This window comes from Festucalex cinctus, chromosome 4 (assembly GCF_051991245.1).
Source record: "Festucalex cinctus isolate MCC-2025b chromosome 4, RoL_Fcin_1.0, whole genome shotgun sequence".
Classification (NCBI taxonomy): domain Eukaryota; kingdom Metazoa; phylum Chordata; class Actinopteri; order Syngnathiformes; family Syngnathidae; genus Festucalex; species Festucalex cinctus.
Genome location: NC_135414.1, coordinates 30,665,144 through 30,684,084, shown reverse-complemented (window position 1 = coordinate 30,684,084; position 18,941 = coordinate 30,665,144). Strand labels below are relative to the sequence as shown.

The 18,941-nt window shown below is 37.0% G+C and overlaps 3 protein-coding genes across 5 annotated transcripts in view; 2 read left to right on the top strand and 1 right to left on the bottom strand.

Moving 5' to 3' along the window:
• The window catches only part of znf536 (zinc finger protein 536), a 288,563-nt gene extending 283,309 nt beyond the window's left edge, over positions 1-5,254 (top strand). For all 3 annotated transcript variants that reach the window (XM_077520264.1, XM_077520263.1, XM_077520262.1), the window contains one exon: positions 4,216-5,254. In XM_077520264.1, coding sequence (XP_077376390.1) covers positions 4,216-4,355 — 140 coding nt within the window. In that variant the 3' untranslated portion in view covers positions 4,356-5,254. The remainder of the gene's footprint in view (positions 1-4,215) is intronic.
• A 6,202-nt stretch (positions 5,255-11,456) lies between these two features.
• LOC144018111 (uncharacterized) lies at positions 11,457-14,410 on the bottom strand. The gene is made up of 4 exons (XM_077520261.1): positions 14,104-14,410; positions 13,126-13,256; positions 12,871-13,039; positions 11,457-11,898 (listed from the first exon to the last, which is right to left on the bottom strand). The coding sequence occupies exons 2-4, from the start codon at positions 13,241-13,243 to the stop codon at positions 11,649-11,651; spliced, it is 537 nt and encodes a 178-aa protein (XP_077376387.1). The 5' UTR covers positions 13,244-13,256; positions 14,104-14,410; the 3' UTR covers positions 11,457-11,648.
• Positions 14,411-14,533: 123 nt separating this feature from the next.
• On the top strand, positions 14,534-18,377 carry LOC144018110 (protein C19orf12 homolog). The gene is made up of 4 exons (XM_077520260.1): positions 14,534-14,751; positions 14,867-14,986; positions 16,178-16,347; positions 18,010-18,377. The coding sequence occupies exons 1-4, from the start codon at positions 14,690-14,692 to the stop codon at positions 18,273-18,275; spliced, it is 618 nt and encodes a 205-aa protein (XP_077376386.1). The 5' UTR covers positions 14,534-14,689; the 3' UTR covers positions 18,276-18,377.
• Positions 18,378-18,941: the final 564 nt, after the last annotated feature.

Genomic DNA, 18,941 nt, shown 5'->3' with positions numbered 1-18,941 from the left:
GTATTTGCATATTTATGTTTGTTATATCAAGTGGCTTGAGCTTGAACCTCTGACAGGAACAAAAAGTCTTTGCTTTGCTTTCACTGCGACTGCTGAGCAAACCACTTTTAGTCCAAACTGTGACCAAATTATTTTCAACAGTTTTGCACACTTTTCTGAATTTTATATGTGGGGGGCTTTAATGTAGGCTGGTTAAAAATATTTTTTGAAATTTCAGCCATTTTGATTTAACCACGTGAACTTTGGTAGGCTTATCTGATATGAAAGGAACCACCCAAAAAAAGTTCCAAAGAAGCCGTGTCTCAAAAAAACAAAGCGAGTCAGCCATTTTGGTTTAAAGCAGCCATTTTGTTTTCAATTTTTTTTTTTTGTCCTTCAAAGACAAACTTGGAACCTCGTACACGGAACAGATGGATGACGTGAAATTGCGAAAATCTTGAGTACAGCAAAAAAAATTGGACATTTTGAAAAATTAACACTTGCCCCGCATTCCTGGAATTTTTCAAAATTTAGCCCCTGTGAAGCCAGTTTCACTTGGAAACACGACATTTGCTAGACGTGTCCATCATGAATAGACTCACAAAAAAAAAAAGTCTCAAGAAGCCAAGACTGGAAATGAATGGACAGCTATTTGAGTGTTTTTTTGTTTTTTTTATTTTGGGCATTTGGAAAATTCTGCACCCAAAAACAAGTTTTACTTAGCAACGTGAAAGTGTTGCCATTTTATGGTCATTTCAGCTGTTTTGAAAATTCACCTCCAAACCAGTTTGCCTTAGCAACATAAAAATCTGTTAGAAGTGTCCTTCAATGAGGAGGCTCACCAAAAAAAAAAAAAAAAAGAAAGAAAAAGTCTCAAGAAGCCAAGACTGGAAATGTAAAGGAAGTCCGCCATTTTGGTTTGAAGCTGCCATTTTAGGGTCATTTTGTCCATCTCAGCCATTTTGAAAATGTAGCCCTCAGAACCAAAACATTTTTGGTGTGAAGCAAATATTTTCGGGTACTTTTGTTCGTTTGTCGCAGTCTTTCAAAGACAAACTCCTTTGAAGAGATTTTTGTCTGATTGCAACTGCATTTGAACCAAATGGACTCTACTAAGACAGACGGACGACTTGAAATTGTGACAAATTTTGTGTGCAGAAGAGCAAGGCAGTAAAATTTGATGACACGCCATAAAACACAAAACTCTAACTCATAACTCTTTGAAAATTAATCCACCAAAGCTGAAGTGACTTAGCAACTTTGCTCGACTTGTCTTACATGACTAGACCCACCAAAAAAAAAAAAAAAAAAAGTCTCAAGAAGCCATGTCTCAAAAGACACCACAGGAAGTCGGCCATTTTGTTTGCCCATTTTGCAGGCCTCAGCCAAAGATGAACTTTTTTTTTTTTTTTTGGTCTTATTGTAACCCGATTGGAAGAACATACACGAGACAAAAAAGCAGGACGGAATTGTGGCTCACTTGAGTTCCTGTCGCAAAGTTTGATGATTTGCTGCAAAAGACAAAATGGATGCACAAGAGCTCATTTTATTTCTTGGATTGTTGCATCATATTTTTCCATACGTTTCGTCCCCTTGGTGGACTTCATAAACAAAATTTTAAAAAAAACTGAAACAGTTCCTCATGTAAACCACTGAAACTATTTTCGTAGCAGCAGAGGGGAAAGAAATTAACGAAAGCATACATTAATGTGCAAATGTATGCACATAAATTTGGACTGAATCACCTGGAAAATGTTTTGAATGGTGCCGTCAAATTACACGTGAATACCGTATGTGTCATTAGGACTGTCAGCTGCAAACGTTTGGCTGTTTTCATGAAAGTGAACGTGAGACGGCGGTTGTGTTTGGCAAAAAACGTTGTGCTGTTTGCGGCATCAGCCAGCGAGGCCTCGTACAACCGCCGCCGTCCTTCCCGTTTATCCGTCCTGTTAAGCGTGACGCTCGCATTACGGCAGGATGCGAAGCGGCAGCCGTGCGGCCTCGGCCAGATGCTGCTGCCTTTTTTTTCTTTCGTTCCTTCTTCTGCTTCTTGTTCCGAGGCCTGCTTCTCTCAAGGAAAAGGCCCTTGCTGTACCGTCAACCACCACAGGGGGGTGCACTAGGGACACAACTGGGAGATATTTTGTAAACATCAGTTGATATTGATCTTTAATTTATTGTCTTCCCAATAACAAAAAATAACATGACGTTCTTCTTTTATAAACACTTATTTTTGTGTGGGAAACTAGCAAGCATTGTCAAGCTATTTAAAAAAAAAAAACAAATAACATGATGTTCTTTTTTATAAACACTTATTTTGAGTGGCAAACTAGCAAGCATTGTCAAGCTATTTAAAAAAAATAAAAATAAAAAAAACAATCACAAGAGAATATTTAGTGAGGGGGGAAAAAATCAGGAATGTTCATCTTGTTCTTCAAGGAATAAGTCAAATTCTCCCAAACCAAAACAAATGTTGACAATGCAGCTATGAACATGTAGTTCAAATTGTGTCTTTTGAGTCAAGTACGAAAAATTACCAACTTAACCCTCAGGCTTGTTAGATTTTATCGTCTTCAGGAACCCCCCACACCCTCCGCCCTTTTTTCTATTTTCTCCATAAAATAACATTTAAAAATATATTAATTCTTGGCATTGTCAGTCATACTTTGTTATATTATTATTTCTATAATATTATTTCTGCGATTGGCTGGCAACCAGTCCAGGGTGTCCCCCGCCTACTGCCCAGAGCCAGCTGAGATAGGCGCCAGCAACCCCCGCGACCCTTGTGAGGAATTAAGAACATGGATGGATGGATGGATGGATGGATGGATGGATGGTTGGATGGAAATGTGACGACGACAACAAAAGTCTCGTTAAATGAATATTAGTGTCGCATTATGCGGAACCTAAACAGTGACACTGTGCTTGAATATTGATGTAATAAGTTCAAAAAAAATGTTGCGGAGGAAAGTTGTCGTCTGACAGAAAGCTTGCGTGCGTGTTCCTGTCGAGTTGTTGTGGGAGAAGTTTAAATAAGGTTCCAGGTGGCCCACTTAATGGAGAGTGAAAAGCAAATATGGAGGCGAATCTGGAGCTCGTTAACGGCACTTTCACGTGCATGGCCAAATCCAAATCAAGACCTTTTTTTTTTTTTTTTAGGTGGCGGCAGCTTCTGCCTTTTCCAACTGTGTCTTGGGGGATTTATAGTATACTATATTATTCTATATTATTTGTAGCGTTCTATGTCACTGTGGTTTGAATTTTCCTGGTTGAGGTTGAGCCCGGTCGAGTTGGCTTCATTTGCTGTGTTGCGCTGCCATCTTCTGGTCACATTGCTCATTGCAAGTAAATGCAAACAAACAAACAAAAAAAACTCCCATTTCAATTCAAAGATGCACGACACATAACATATTTTATATATATGACATAAATGTCAAGGTGCATACATTTAATTTATATAACACATATCACAATTTTCAGTTAATACAAGAAAACAATAAATAAAAAAATGAAAATGACTAAACTTACTTGGAACCCTAACCCTGACCTAACTTGAAAGCCTAAGTTTAGCTTGAAACCCTAATTTTTAAACCCAAAACCATGTTTGAAAACCAAAACCCTGACTTGAAACCTTACTTTCATACCATACTTTCTGGCTTTACATTGAAACCCTAACTTTAACGCCATTGAAATTGTACTTTCAAACCCTAGCTTGAAACCCGAAGTTTGGCTTGAAATCCAAAGTTTATAATCAAAAGCCTAAGCCTAACTTTCAAGCCATACATCTGGCTTGAAGCCTTACTTTGAAATCCTAACCGTTGTGCGAAACCATAACTGCCCTGAAACTCTACTTTCAAACCCTACCCCGACCCCTAACTGTGGCTTGGAACCGTAACCCTGATATAACGTGGAATTTTTGGCTTAAAACCCTCATTTTAAAACCAAGGCATTGTTTTCAAACCATAACCGTAACTTGAAACCCTACTTTTAAACCCCAACCCTAGTTTAAAAGCAGCGACTTCAGCTTTGGAACCTTATCCCTGGCCTAAGTTGAAGCCTGGCTTGAAACCTTCATTTGAAAGCCAAACCCTAACTAAAAACCCTATCTTGACACCCGAGCACTTATTTGAAACCCTAACCTGAAGGTGAACATGAGTCTGATTTGAAACCGTAATCTGAACGCGAGCCTTGTTTGAAAGCTGTCCTGACCGTCCTTGTATTTCTGTTGGGTCCTAGTGCCTGCGTGGATGACGGAGGAGGAGGAGGAGGAGGAGGAGCAGCCGGTGACCCTTGACCCCGCTCTGACCCTGGACCCGGACCACCTCAACAGCGACCTCGACGAGCTGGGCGACCTCGGCCAAGACGAGGACGACTAACACAATGAAGAGGGAAAACTTTATTTAAACAACTCGAGCGTCAAGGGACTCTCTGGAAGGCGGACCTAAAAAAAAAAAAAACTTTTGTTTTGAAACTACCTGTGACGACAACGAGCACTTCCTGTCATCTTTCAGGCCTCCCCAGCCAGACAGAAAACTTTTTTCTTTCCTTCCTTCCTGTATTCCGCCACCAAGACTTGCTCTTCGTATAAATATATCGTACCCGGAATGTATTCTTCTGTAGAATAGCCACGTTAGCGCACCGGCTAACTGTTAGCGACGTAGCGACGTTTCCAGGCTGTCGTTTAACAAAAAACAACAACAAAAAAACAAGCAGACGACGACTTTTAATCCGTGTGTCGTTGCTTCTTTCCATTTTCAACTAATGACCGAAAAATGGCTGATTATTTTGTTACTGGGGTTTTTTTTTCTGACAGCAAAAAATGACAAATTGCTACATTTTCCAGATTAAATGTTTTGGCTCAGCAATTTCAAAAACACGTTGGAAAATGTATACAGAATTAAGAAGAAGAATTAGCCCCCTTTTTCCATTCATCTCGGCCGGCGACCATTTTGTCTGCTGTGAAACAATGCGAAAAAATTGGTTTTTGGTATAAAGAAAAAATTGGCACCAAAACAGAACCTTTTTGTCAGGATAAAAAAATTTCAGTGTTATGACAATAGTTGTATTTTCACAACATAAGCTTGTAATATTACAGTACAGTATTAAAGTTTAACTCGTCACATTCGTCATATTTCTTTTTTCTTTGGCGCCCTCTTGTGGCACTTGCCAACAAGCCACTGTACATTGAAGTAAGTTGAGGGACTTGTTTTTCCCTTTTTTGATCTGAGCAACCAAAAATAAAAAATATGCAGCTTTTTTTTTTTTTTTTTTTTTTTTAAAGAAAGGAAAATAATCAGCCAATAATAAAACAATCAGTCACATGTTTTTTTTTGGTATCATTTTGTGAAAGAAGCAACGACGCTCATCTGACTTTGAACGGTGTTATTGATGATTGTGAACAAGGAGCACTTGAACTGCCCCAAGGTGTACTTTCACCCGCCCCCCCCCCCCCCCCCCCCCCACCACCACCACCACCACCCCCACATAGCGGGATCCATTATGCCCCACCCCCTTTTTTTTGGGTCTTTTCTCTGTGTACATAAAGACATTTAGGAAGACGTTCCCAAGGAGCGTCGTAAAAGAAAAGGAAAAAAAAAAGGCGTTTATTAAGCCTTCGTTCTTCTTGGGAAGAATTAAAAAAAAATAAAAATAAATAATTTTTTTGTAAAATACTGCCAGCCGTCGTTGTTGCACAGTGTTGCTAAATACTACTGAGGAGGAGGAGGAGGAGGATGAGATGAAGATGATGATGTATTTACTATGTGAGAAAAAAAAACTGGAAAAAGCAGACATGTTGTGTATAGCCTTAGCTTTGGCTAAGCTGCGTAGCCGTGCTAGACTTCAGGACGTACGCTTTGATTTCTTTTCTCTTCATTTTTGCTTCACACTGCTCAAAAAAAAAAAAAAAAAAAAACATTTCCAGATGCACCCAAAATGGCCTGTAACCTTTTTTTACAGGTGAACTTAATTTGACCCCAGTGATGAGTTGCAGATGCGGAAGACTGGAAGAGTCACTGAAAGGCATAGAAGCGGATGAAGCGAGTATCGGTTGCGCACTTCCTTGTTCTGGAAATTGTGCAAAAAAAAAATCACGGTAACATTTAAAAGTTGGACCATCAAAACTTAACAGAAGTTCAAATGAAGGTCAAAGGTCAAAGGTGAGAGTCACCACAAAAGTCCAACGTGAGGATTGACGGCCTTGTCCATCGAGAAAGGAAAAAAAAAAAAAATGACAATCGTCTCCTGTGCTGCAAAATGATGATGAAGATGATGACATAGCGGGACTTCTCTCCTCTCTCGTTCCGGTTTGGACTTTTTTTCTTTTGACTCTTAAAACTGTTTTGGGTTCTCGCAAGTATTTTTGCACTGTGATCGTATTCGGATGATGAAGATGATGACGATGATTCCAAACGCGACACTTGCTAACTAACGAAACGGAAAATTGTGTGTTTGTGCGTCCCCCTTTGGCATCGTGAAATGTTTCTACGTCTTTTTTTTTCTCTCGTTTTTACGTGAAGACGATTCTAACGTGCTGATTGTACAGACCCCGAATATGATCATCGTAATATAATGATAATAATCACCCCCCCCCCCCCCCCCAAAAAAAAAAAATCCTTTTTTTCTTCCAACCACCCAAGACTTTAGTTGGATCTATACTCGATGTGGCTTTGACTTTTTTTTTTTTTTTTTTTTGGACTTCCCGGCGACCTGATCGCGGGTGGCGACGGGTCGCCGGATGGGGCGGCGAGCGAGCGGTCGCATTCCACGTCCTCTCCTGGTGTCTTGTGTTTGGCTGTTTCCTCATGGCAGATGCTTCGTTTTGTAACTACTGAACTGTACTTATAAGAAAAATAAAATGTATTCCAACTAAAAAAAAAAAAAAAAAAAATCTGCTGCATTCTTCTTCTTCTTCACAACAGTTTACGAGAGGAAAAACACAACACGAGCGAATGAAACTGACATTAACATATTAAAAAAAAAAAAAAGTGCATAAAAGTTCAGGCCAACCCACTTGGTCATTACAAAAAAAAAAAAAAAAAGCCTGACTATACATGGTCGTTACATAAAAAAAAATAAAATAAGCCTGACTATACATGGTCGTTACATAAAAAAAAATAAAATAAGCCTGACTATACATGGTCGCTACAAAAAAAAAAGCCTGACTATACATGGTCGTTACAAAAAAAAAAAGCCTGACTATACCTGGTCATTACCAAAAAAAAAAAGCCTGACTACATGGTCGTTACAAAAAAAAAAAAAAAAAAAAAAAAAGCCTGACTACACATGGTCGGTACAAAAAAATAATAATAATAATAATAATAATAAAAAAAAATAAGCCTGACTATACATGGTCGCTACAAAAAAATAAAAAATAAAAAAATTAATAAAAATTTAAAAAAAAGCCTGACTATACATGGTCGCTCAAAAAAAAAAAGAAGCCTGACTATACATGGTCGCTCCAAAAAAAAAGCCTGACTATACATGGTTGCTACAAAAAAAAAAATTAAAAAAAAAAAAAAAAAAAGCCTGACTATACATGGTCGGTACAAAAAAAAAAAAAAAGCCTGACTATACATGGTCGGTAAAAAAAAATAATAATAATAAAATTAAAAAAAATAAATAAAACCTGACTATACACGGTCATTACAAAAAAAAAGAAAAAGCCTGACTATACATGGTCGTTACAAAAAAAAAAAGCCTGACTATACATGGTCGCTCCAAAAAAAGCCTGACTACATGGTTGTTCCAAAAAAAAAAAAAAAAAAAAAAAAGCCTGACTACACATGGTCGGTACAAAAAAATAATAATAATAATAATAATAATAAAAAAAAATAAGCCTGACTATACATGGTCGGTCAAAAAAAAAAAGAAAAAAAAAAGAAAAACCTGACTATACATGATCGGTACAAAAAAAAAAAAAAAAAAAAAAGCCTGACTATACATGGTCGTTAAAAAAAAAAAAAAAAAAAAAAAAAAAGCCTGACTATACATGGTCGTTACAAAAAAAAAAAAAAAAAAAAAAGCCTGACTATACATGGTTGCTACAAAAAAAAAAAAAAAAAAAAAAAGCCTGACTATACATGGTCGTTACAAAAAAACCCGCCTGACTATCATGGACGTTACAAAAAATAAAAAAATTTAAAAAAAGACTGGTCGTTAAAAAAAAAAAAAAAAGCCTGACTATACATGGTCGTTCCAAAAAAAAAAAAGCCTGACTATACATGGTCGTTACAAAAAAAAAAAAAGCCTGACTATACATGGTCGTTACAAAAACAAAACAAAAAAAAAGCCTGACTATACATGGTCGCTCCAAAAAAAAAAAAAAAAAGCCTGACTATACATGGTCGTTACAAAAAAAAAACGCCTGACTATACATGGACGTTACAAAAAATAAAAAAATTTAAAAAAAGCCTGACTATACATGGTCGTTAAAAAAAAAAAAAAAAAAAAAAAAGCCTGACTATACATGGACGTTACAAAAAATAAAAAAATAATAAAAAAGACTGACTATACATGGTTGTTTAAAAAAAAAAAAAAAAAAAAAAGCCTGACTATACATGGTCGCTACAAAAAAATAAAAAATAAAAAAATAAATAAAAATTTAAAAAAAAGCCTGACTATACATGGTCGCTCAAAAAAAAAAAGAAGCCTGACTATACATGGTCGCTCCAAAAAAAAAGCCTGACTATACATGGTTGCTACAAAAAAAAAAATTAAAAAAAAAAAAAAAAAAAGCCTGACTATACATGGTCGGTACAAAAAAAAAAAAAAAGCCTGACTATACATGGTCGGTAAAAAAAAATAATAATAATAAAATTAAAAAAAAATAAATAAAACCTGACTATACACGGTCATTACAAAAAAAAAGAAAAAGCCTGACTATACATGGTCGTTACAAAAAAAAAAAGCCTGACTATACATGGTCGCTCCAAAAAAAGCCTGACTACATGGTTGTTCCAAAAAAAAAAAAAAAAAAAAAAAAGCCTGACTACACATGGTCGGTACAAAAAAAAAATAATAATAATAATAATAATAAAAAAAATAAGCCTGACTATACATGGTCGGTCAAAAAAAAAAAGAAAAAAAAAAGAAAAACCTGACTATACATGATCGGTACAAAAAAAAAAAAAAAAAAAAAAGCCTGACTATACATGGTCGTTAAAAAAAAAAAAAAAAAAAAAAAAAAGCCTGACTATACATGGTCGTTACAAAAAAAAAAAAAAAAAAAAAAGCCTGACTATACATGGTTGCTACAAAAAAAAAAAAAAAAAAAAAAAGCCTGACTATACATGGTCGTTACAAAAAAACCCGCCTGACTATCATGGACGTTACAAAAAATAAAAAAATTTAAAAAAAGACTGGTCGTTAAAAAAAAAAAAAAAAGCCTGACTATACATGGTCGTTCCAAAAAAAAAAAAGCCTGACTATACATGGTCGTTACAAAAAAAAAAAAAGCCTGACTATACATGGTCGTTACAAAAACAAAAAAAAAAAAAAGCCTGACTATACATGGTCGCTCCAAAAAAAAAAAAAAAAAGCCTGACTATACATGGTCGTTACAAAAAAAAAACGCCTGACTATACATGGACGTTACAAAAAATAAAAAAAATTAAAAAAAGCCTGACTATACATGGTCGTTAAAAAAAAAAAAAAAAAAAAAAAAGCCTGACTATACATGGACGTTACAAAAAATAAAAAAATAATAAAAAAGACTGACTATACATGGTTGTTTAAAAAAAAAAAAAAAAAAAAAGCCTGACTATACATGGTCGCTACAAAAAAATAAAAAATAAAAAAATAAATAAAAATTTAAAAAAAAGCCTGACTATACATGGTCGCTCAAAAAAAAAAAGAAGCCTGACTATACATGGTCGCTCCAAAAAAAAAGCCTGACTATACATGGTTGCTACAAAAAAAAAACGCCTGACTATACATGGACGTTACAAAAAATAAAAAAAATTAAAAAAAGCCTGACTATACATGGTCGTTAAAAAAAAAAAAAAAAAAAAAAAAGCCTGACTATACATGGACGTTACAAAAAATAAAAAAATAATAAAAAAGACTGACTATACATGGTTGTTTAAAAAAAAAAAAAAAAAAAAAGCCTGACTATACATGGTCGCTACAAAAAAATAAAAAATAAAAAAATAAATAAAAATTTAAAAAAAAGCCTGACTATACATGGTCGCTCAAAAAAAAAAAAGAAGCCTGACTATACATGGTCGCTCCAAAAAAAAAGCCTGACTATACATGGTTGCTACAAAAAAAAAAATTAAAAAAAAAAAAAAAAAAGCCTGACTATACATGGTCGGTACAAAAAAAAAAAAAAAGCCTGACTATACATGGTCGGTAAAAAAAAATAATAATAATAAAATTAAAAAAAAATAAATAAAACCTGACTATACACGGTCATTACAAAAAAAAAAAGCCTGACTATACATGGTCGCTCCAAAAAAAGCCTGACTACATGGTTGTTCCAAAAAAAAAAAAAAAAAAAAAAAGCCTGACTACACATGGTCGCTCCAAAAAAAGCCTGACTACATGGTTGTTCCAAAAAAAAAAAAAAAAAAAAAAAGCCTGACTACACATGGTCGGTACAAAAAAATAATAATAATAATAATAATAATAATAAAAAAAATAAGCCTGACTATACATGGTCGGTCAAAAAAAAAAAGAAAAAAAAAAGAAAAACCTGACTATACATGATCGGTACAAAAAAAAAAAAAAAAAAAAAGCCTGACTATACATGGTCGTTAAAAAAAAAAAAAAAAAAAAAAAGCCTGACTATACATGGTCGTTACAAAAAAAAAAAAAAAAAAAAAAAGCCTGACTATACATGGTTGCTACAAAAAAAAAAAGCCTGACTATACATGGTTGTTCCAAAAAAAAAAAAAAAAAAAAAAAAAAAAGCCTGACTATACATGGTCGGTAAAAAAAAAAAAAAAAAAAGCCCGACTATACATGGTCGGTAAAAAAAATAAATAAATAAATAAATAAAGAAAAAAAGCCTGACTATACATGGTCGCTCCAAAAAAAAAAGCCTGACTATACATGGTCGCTCCAAAAAAAAAAGCCTGACTATACATGGTCGCTCCAAAAAAAAAAAGCCTGACTATACATGGTCGTTACAAAAAAAAAAAAAAAAAAAGCCTGACTATACATGGTCGTTACAAAAAAAAAAAGCCTGACTATACATGGTCGCTCCAAAAAAAAAAAGCCTGACTATACATGGTCGCTCCAAAAAAAAAAAGCCTGACTATACATGGTCGTTACAAAAAAAAAAAAAAAAAGCCTGACTATACATGGTCATTACAAAAAAAAAGAAAAAGCCTGACTATATATGGTTACAAAAAAAAAAAAAAAAAAGCCAAAAAAAGACCCAAATTGATTTTCATGAGACACCTATCAGAGTGAAAAGCAAATCAAATTTACATATATTTATGAAATATTTATTTGAAAAAAAAAGATGGCCAAGCTAAGAAATCAGATTTATTTGCATTTTTTGTACATTTTATAAATAAAAACAAGAAGCACGTATTTAACTTCAAACGTGTGCGTAACATCAAAAAGTCATGCCAAACATTTTTTTTTTCCTCCTTTTTTGGCAAAGTGCACAAAACGAGCCGCTGACGACGAAGGCACCTTCGTGGCGGTCGTGCGGGTCCGCTTCAGTAGTTGTACGGCCGCGGGCCGGGCTGCTTGACGTGCGCGAAGACGCGGCGCTCGCGCAGCTTGACCGTGCTCAGGTTTTGCCTGAGGAGGGCGCCGCGGCTCAGCTTCTTCCGCTCGGCCGCCGCTGCCGCCACAGCGCCCCTGCCGGACGCCAGCGAGAGGGCATCGAGCGGAAGGGGGACGCCCCACGCCGCCAGGCGCCACGACACGCGACCGCGACGTAACGACAAGGACGACGCGGCGGGCCTGGAAGGACACATGCACACACATGCGAAGGTTCGATCAGAAAACTAACAAAATAACCAAAACTAAAACTGACAAAACATTTTAGATAATGAATAAGATAAAAACAAAATGTTTATTTTTGTATATATATATATATATATTTGTGTGTATATAGTGAAAATGTCCTTCAAATTAGTTTCTGTCAATTAATTAAAACTACAAGCCTTTGCCCTAGATTTTTCATGCATTCATTTTAGTATTATAGCATGGAAAAAGATGTTTTTTTTTTATCTGATTAAAAACAAAAAAATAAAAAATTTTCATGTCTTAATTTTTTTTTCTCTGATTTACAAAAAATATATATTTTTTATGTGTTAATTTTAGTATTATAGCATGTAAATGATGTTAATTTTTTTTCTCGAATTCAAAACAAAAAAAAGATTTTCATGTATTAATTTTAGTATTATAGCATGGAAAAATATGTTTTTTTTTATCTGATTAAAAACAAAACAAAAATTATTTCATGTCTTAATTTTAGTATTAAAGCATGGAAAAATATTATTTTTCTCTGATTAAAAACAAAAAAAATAGATTTATCATGTATTAACTTTAGTATTATAACATGAAATTGTTTTTTTCTCTGATTATAAAAAAAAGCTTTATCATGTATTAATTTTAATTTTAAAGCATGTAAAAAGATCTTTTTTTTTTCTCTGATTAAAAACAAAAATATATATATTTTTCATGTATTAATTTTAGTATTATAGCATGGAAAAAGATGATTTTTTTTCCCTGATTAAAAACAACAAAAGGATAAAATATTCCTATTTTTTTCATATTTGTAAGGGTTTTTTTTTGTTTTGTTTTCAAGTCAGTTGCATATTTTTGATAACAAATAATTTCTTCCACTTTTTCACTATTTTGTTCCTCCAAAAAAAAAGTGATTTTTTTTATTTCATTTTATTTTATTTTAAGTAGTCGAGCGCAAGTCACCTGGAAAAACGGTTTTCCTCGTCTTCGCTGGAGCTTTCTTCTTCTTCTTCTTCTTCATCGTTTTCGTGGTCAGCTGCGTGTCTCATCTGGTAGACGGACATGCTGGGGTGCTCCAGCAGGAGGTTCTCCAGCGGTGCGGACCCACCAGGGGACAAAAGGGGCCCCGCCTCTGACACACGCACACGCGGCATAAATAAATCAATAAAAGCGCCCTTTTATCGCGTGTGACCGTTGCCGTGTGCGCGCGCGTGTCACCTGGCAGATTGACGATGACCCAACCTCCCTCTTCAAACTCCAGCAGTTCATCTCCTCTGTCTTCGCTTTCGCCGCCACCGCCGCCGCCGAGCAGCTGAGAAAGGAACTTGCCTATCATCGTTTACGGCAACCTGCATGACACACGTACACATTAGCTGCCATAATAATATGTAATATCTGAATAATTCTGCTTTATTTTCCTTCCTTGTTCAAAGCTGGGTTATGTCGAGGCTCATGTGACGCCTGTACAACAATTTAACTCCAGATAGAATACGGAACAAGCGTGAATGCCAGTCATGTAACGTTACCTAAGTTCTGTCGCCCTCGTGTGGCCACTTGCGCACATCACGCCCGTGAAGGCGTTTTAAGTGAAAAGGAACAAACTTTATCTTACGTCAAGAACGACGTCGTCATACTCCTTTTACCTAAAAATCGCCTTCAAATGACGTCACGACAAGCTCTTCATGTTTCATTACGTCATCATTTCAACGCTTTCTGGGACGAAAAACGCGATGGCGTCATTTAAAAGGGACACAACGGTTTCCCCTTACAAATAAATTTCTGAGTCAGGTATTGTTTCGTTTTCATTTAAAACTGCCTTGAGGGTTGTTGTTTTTTTGCTTCTTATCACAATTTACTTCAACTGGTCAAATTATTCAATAAAAAAAAAAATGTAATTGCATGACTGAGCAAGACTGAGAGACTGAAATGTTGGGACCGCACTTGACTTGCTTGCTTTTCGCTATCATAACTGGACTTACTTGAAACTTAAAAGTGAATATTTGATTTGATTACTTGATGTAACTTTCACATATTTGTATTTGTGCGTCATTTGTGAGCCCCCTGAATGACTTGTTTGGCCAACCACAGCTGTGACGTCACGCAGAGGGGGAAAAAAAAAGACAAAGAACGCTCAAGGCGGGTGTGTAAAAAGATGGCATAGTTCTCCTAGAAGATGAGAAGAGTGTTTGAACTCACCTGAGGGAGTAAGAAAAATCTTGTATTGTTCTTTGTTTAGGGCACCGTCGTCGAGCTGAGTTGATGCTGCAGATTTGTTTTGATCGCGAGCTCGTTGTTTATCCAAAGAGTCCGTCCTCCCTCCCAGCGTCGTCTACGTCATCAAGAACCGCCCCAAAAGAGGCAGGAGGCGTCACCGCGACGTCAGACGTCCTCGAGTAGAACGACAATAGCGAATAGTTCCCGCACTTTCTATACGTTTTTGACAAAATGTGTATAATTAAAATAAATTCCTGATATTAGTATTTTGTTTGTTTTGTTGTTGCTGTTTATCGGTTCCTGCCCAGCATTCACTTGCGTCATCGAGAACCGCCCAAAAAGAGGCGGGACGCCGAGCCATCCCTACAGGAGTCATCACACTTCATCAAAGTCGACCAAATTGCGTTTTTTTTTTTTTTTTCTCCCCCAGCGAAAGTGCAGAAACTGCGATTAACAATATATGTATATTCATTCAATTCCTTTTAACAGTTTTGATTTGGTTAATATATTTTCTCAATTTATACCGACTAAATCCTTTCCCTAGTGGTAAGGATCCATCTTATCTCGAATGTTTAAGGTCCAAGAGTCCAACAACAATACCAAACTTTTATTCCTACAACACCAGAACCGGTATTGATGAAAATACACACTACACTCAAGTTATAGTCTGAATTAGCCGGATTGATATAGTTTCTCAATTTATTGAATTTAATACAGACTAAATCCTTTCCTTCCTCCTGGTAAGGAACCATCTTATCTCGACTATTTACTCTTCGACCCCAAACCGGAAGTCGATAACAAGAGTCAGACAAGAGTCCAACAACAGGACCAAACTTTTTTTTTTATTCCTACAACACCTGAATCGGTAAGAAAAGTATTTTAAACGACAGTTTTAACGAATTCAAGTCAAATTAAGCCATTGTTCGTAAGTTCTTTAGGGAAAACGAGAGGCGGCTAACGTTACATTAGTAACGGAAGCAACTTCGAAGATGATTTAGTCAGCATAAAGTGAAAACAAAAACGAAATCATTGTACGTTGTTACTCATGTATTTATCTTTTCATTATTTAGCTTCATTATTTATCTACTTATCTGTCCATTTTCAGGCACAAAAATAGTCTGGCCCTTTATGATGGTTAAACTGTCAAAACGAAACTAAGTAATTCGGGTAAACACTTATTTGTTCGAGAGTTAGATCACTGGGTCACAGTTTTATTGTTCGTTGATTTTAAATGCTAATTAAACAACAAGCATTTCGACATTATAAATACAAAGTAATATAATTCTTGAACGCATTTAAAATGTCTTCATCCTTTATGATTTGTTAAGTTTCTTTGTGCCAAGATTACAATCCTGCCAGGGACCAATGTACACTTAAAACCTCAAAACAGTGTCTTTTCACTTAGAAACACACAACATGAAATGGATATTTTGTGACCAGCAACTCTCCTGCTTGTGCTATTTTGCCATAAAACGCACCGAGAACTGCAAATACTGTGGTTGTGAATGTGTACCAGCCCATGACCCCAAAAGCGCAGGGTCACGGGATCGAATCCTGCTCTGTACATTTTTTATTTTTTTTTTGTAAATACAATTTCTTGCATGCTTGATAACCCTGCTGTGAGGTTTAGGTCAGGGTTAGGCCGGTAATGCCGATAACAGTCTTGGCAAAACCAAATGGAAAACTTTGTGAGAAGCATGAATCGGTCCAACCATTGTCCAATCAGAGCCATTCACAGCAAAATAACGCTCGCAGGAGTGTTGCTGGACACGACAAAATATCCACTGCCAAAAATAAATAAATATATAAATCCATGTTGTTTTGAAGAACTGCTGGAAATGTCTATAATTTCACCAAATTGCCAGATTTCCTGTGTCTTGTTGGACTTGAGACCATTTTGTGGGTCTACTCATGATAGACACAGGAACATAACATTTGGTAGACAAGTGAAACTGAATTTGCAGAGCAAATTTTTCAAAATGTGAGTTTCTGAGAGTTTGTGTGTTTTCTGGCCATGCTTGTCAAATTTCCACACACTGTACTGCGTTTCCCGCAGCGTTAGTAAGATGGCGTCCAGGGTGGACGACATCATGCGACTGTGCTGCGACATCTCGGCTCACGAGCAAATCAAGGTGGCGGTCAAAGGCTCGGCCAAGGGAGCGTTGATGGCGGGGGGCGGCGCCTTTGTGGGAGGCCTGGTGGGCGGACCGCCCGGCCTCGCTGTTGGTAAGAACAACTACAACATTTGATGGCCAGTAATCAACAAGGAAAAGCAAAGAATTGTGGGAGGTTTTGATCTTTTGTAAACAAGGTGTACCAGTCCGAAAGCTAACAATGCTAACGAGGACGGCGGAAAGTGAGACGTGGTCGGCGCACGCCTGCTGTTTGTCGGGACTATTTTCGGCCTGCTGGTGCTGCGAGACTGTTATTTGCAGGAGTTATTTGTGGAAGTTATTTGTGGCTGGCGGGACCGTCTGAACACACAAATCACAAATAAACGCGCCGGCCATGACAGCAAACTGTTTGCTAACGGCTACGAGGTCGAATGAAGTGAAGCTATACATGGCAAGGACGAAATTGATTTTTAAAATGTATTATGATACGGGGGAGAAAAGTAGCTTTACTGTATGTATGCAAGGATTCAAAGGCAGCAAAGCATTATTAAGCAAAGGAAGGAAGGATGGATGGTAAAATTGGTTCTGAGAGGGGACAAAGGGGCATTGAAACAATGAAAGAAAAAGCAAGTCTGAGTTGGAAGTCAGGCTGGGCGGTATGGCCAAAAAATAAAATCTCAATTTTTGCAGTCATTCAGGACGATTACGATTTTAATAATAAATCCAACAATCGTTGAGTTAAAGGTTTCATTTATTAAAATTACAAATTAATTTCATTTATTATAACGTAATTTGTGTGCAAAATGTTCAGACACCAGTAACGTATCCTGATTCTAGATCAGTTTGAACACAAAATGACATCACATAAAAGCATTTGGATGTAACAGAACATGAACAACAGCTTTTAATCATCCAGAAGACAAAATTCGATTTCACGATTGAGCAAATTTTCAACGATTCGATTTTTTAGAATGACGATGTATCGAATTAATTCGATTTATTGCCCAGCCCTAGTTGGAAGGATGTATTGATGCATGATTTAAAAAAAAAAAAAAAAACAGGTGTGATGAAGGAAAGAAATGGGATGGTCAGAGAGAAACGGTGGATTTGACAGAAAGCAACCGAGGAAGTAAGGAAAGAGGGGAAAATGGGTACAAGGTGGAAGGAAGGAAGGCTCTGAAAGAATATACTAGGAGGACTTGATGGCAGAAGAGTGAAGGAAGGAAAGAAGTAAGGAAGGAAGGAAGAATGAAAGGAAGGGAAAAAGTGGAAGGCAGGCAGCAAAGCAGGTTTAAGTGAAGGAAGGAGTGATTTGATGGGGGAAAAAAACAGGTGTAACAGAAGGAAGGAGTAAGGAAGCAAACTATGCCAGGGGACAGTGGCTATGAAAGAATATACTAGAATATACGAGGAGGACTTGACGGCGCGGAAGGCAGAAGAGCAAAGGAAGAAAGGCGAAAACTGGATCGGGGAGGGAGAATGGCATGGAAGGCAGGCAGCAAAGCAGGTTTAAGTGGAGGAAGGAGTGATTTGATTTAAAAAAAAAAAAAGACAAAATAAACAGGTGTAACAGAAGGAAAGAGTAAGAAACTATCCCAGGGGACGGCGGCTCGGAAAGAATATACTAGGAGGACTTGATGGCGCGGAAGGCAAAACAGTATAGTTTAAGTAAGGAAGGAAGGAAATGCAAGTTTGAGGCGCAAGGAAGGTAGAGAATGACAGAAGGGAGGGAGGGAAGGCCGCATGTTTATCCATTCCGCTTTTTGTCCACCAGGCGGCGTGGTGGGCAGCCTGCTCGCAGGCTGGCTATCGAGCGGCCACTTCCGCCCGCTGACGCAGATCCTGGCCGAACTTCCGCCGGCGCAGCGCAACCAACTGTACGAGGACGTGAGCGCCGTCCTGTCCGGCTTGAACTGGACGGACGCGGCGCAGCTGGTCGCCATGGTGACGGGCAACGCCACCTTGCAGCAGCAGGTGCTGGCCGCGCTGCTCAACTACGTCACCAAGGAGCTGCGAGCTGAGGTGCGCTACAGGGACTGACGGACGCGTCATCAAATTGGACTTTCGTATGATTTGTGCCTGTTTGTTTTTACGTGATGTCAATTGAATAAAATGCACAACTTTGTGTTTTGTTTTGGAAAAGTAGGAGCTGTTTAGTTGAACTGTGAAGTCTGGTTTAAAAGATCATATGGCCCCATTGACTGCTATTAATGTCAAAGATCATTTTTTACTGCGCTGGCAGTGAATAAGTTCAAAAGAAAATAACACTTTGTAGTAATAAAATGTTGGATTCGTAAAGCGTTTTTGCCCATTAACTTATTCATCAATTTTCTTAACCGCTTATTCCTCAAGGGTCGCAGGAGTGCTGGAGCCTATCCCAGCCGGCTTCGGGCAGTAGGCAAGGTACACCCTGAACTGGTTGCCAGCCAATTGCAGTCATTCAAACCAAAAAACGTATAAATATATATTTTTTAATACTTTGTCCCGCACTCCCAAAAACATATGTATGTTTTTTATATATATTTTTTTTAATGCTAGTGTATACAGAAGGCTTTGATACAGTTTCTGACATGAAGAGGCCATTTAAAGCAATGGTAGTTATTACAAAAAACGGCCAGCAGGGGGAAGCAGAGTGTAAGAGATCAGCCAGGGCCATGTCGCAACAAGCTTTTTTTTCCCCCAGTGTTTTCAACAGGTTTGTGAATA

What these genes read in the sequence shown, in the direction of transcription:
- LOC144018110 (XM_077520260.1), top strand. Translation starts at nt 14,690, where the DNA reads ATGTTTAAGGTCCAAGAGTCCAACAACAATACCAAACTTTTATTCCTA. An exon ending in TTCCTACAACACCAGAACCG is followed by an intron (nt 14,752 to 14,866) that starts GTATTGATGAAA and finishes CCTCCTGGTAAG; the next exon opens with GAACCATCTTATCTCGACTA. An exon ending in ACCGCCCGGCCTCGCTGTTG is followed by an intron (nt 16,348 to 18,009) that starts GTAAGAACAACT and finishes TTTGTCCACCAG; the next exon opens with GCGGCGTGGTGGGCAGCCTG.
- LOC144018111 (XM_077520261.1), bottom strand. Translation starts at nt 13,243, where the DNA reads ATGATAGGCAAGTTCCTTTCTCAGCTGCTCGGCGGCGGCGGTGGCGGC. An exon ending in GGTCATCGTCAATCTGCCAG is followed by an intron (nt 13,040 to 13,125) that starts GTGACACGCGCG and finishes TGCGTGTGTCAG; the next exon opens with AGGCGGGGCCCCTTTTGTCC. An exon ending in GAGGAAAACCGTTTTTCCAG is followed by an intron (nt 11,899 to 12,870) that starts GTGACTTGCGCT and finishes GTGTCCTTCCAG; the next exon opens with GCCCGCCGCGTCGTCCTTGT.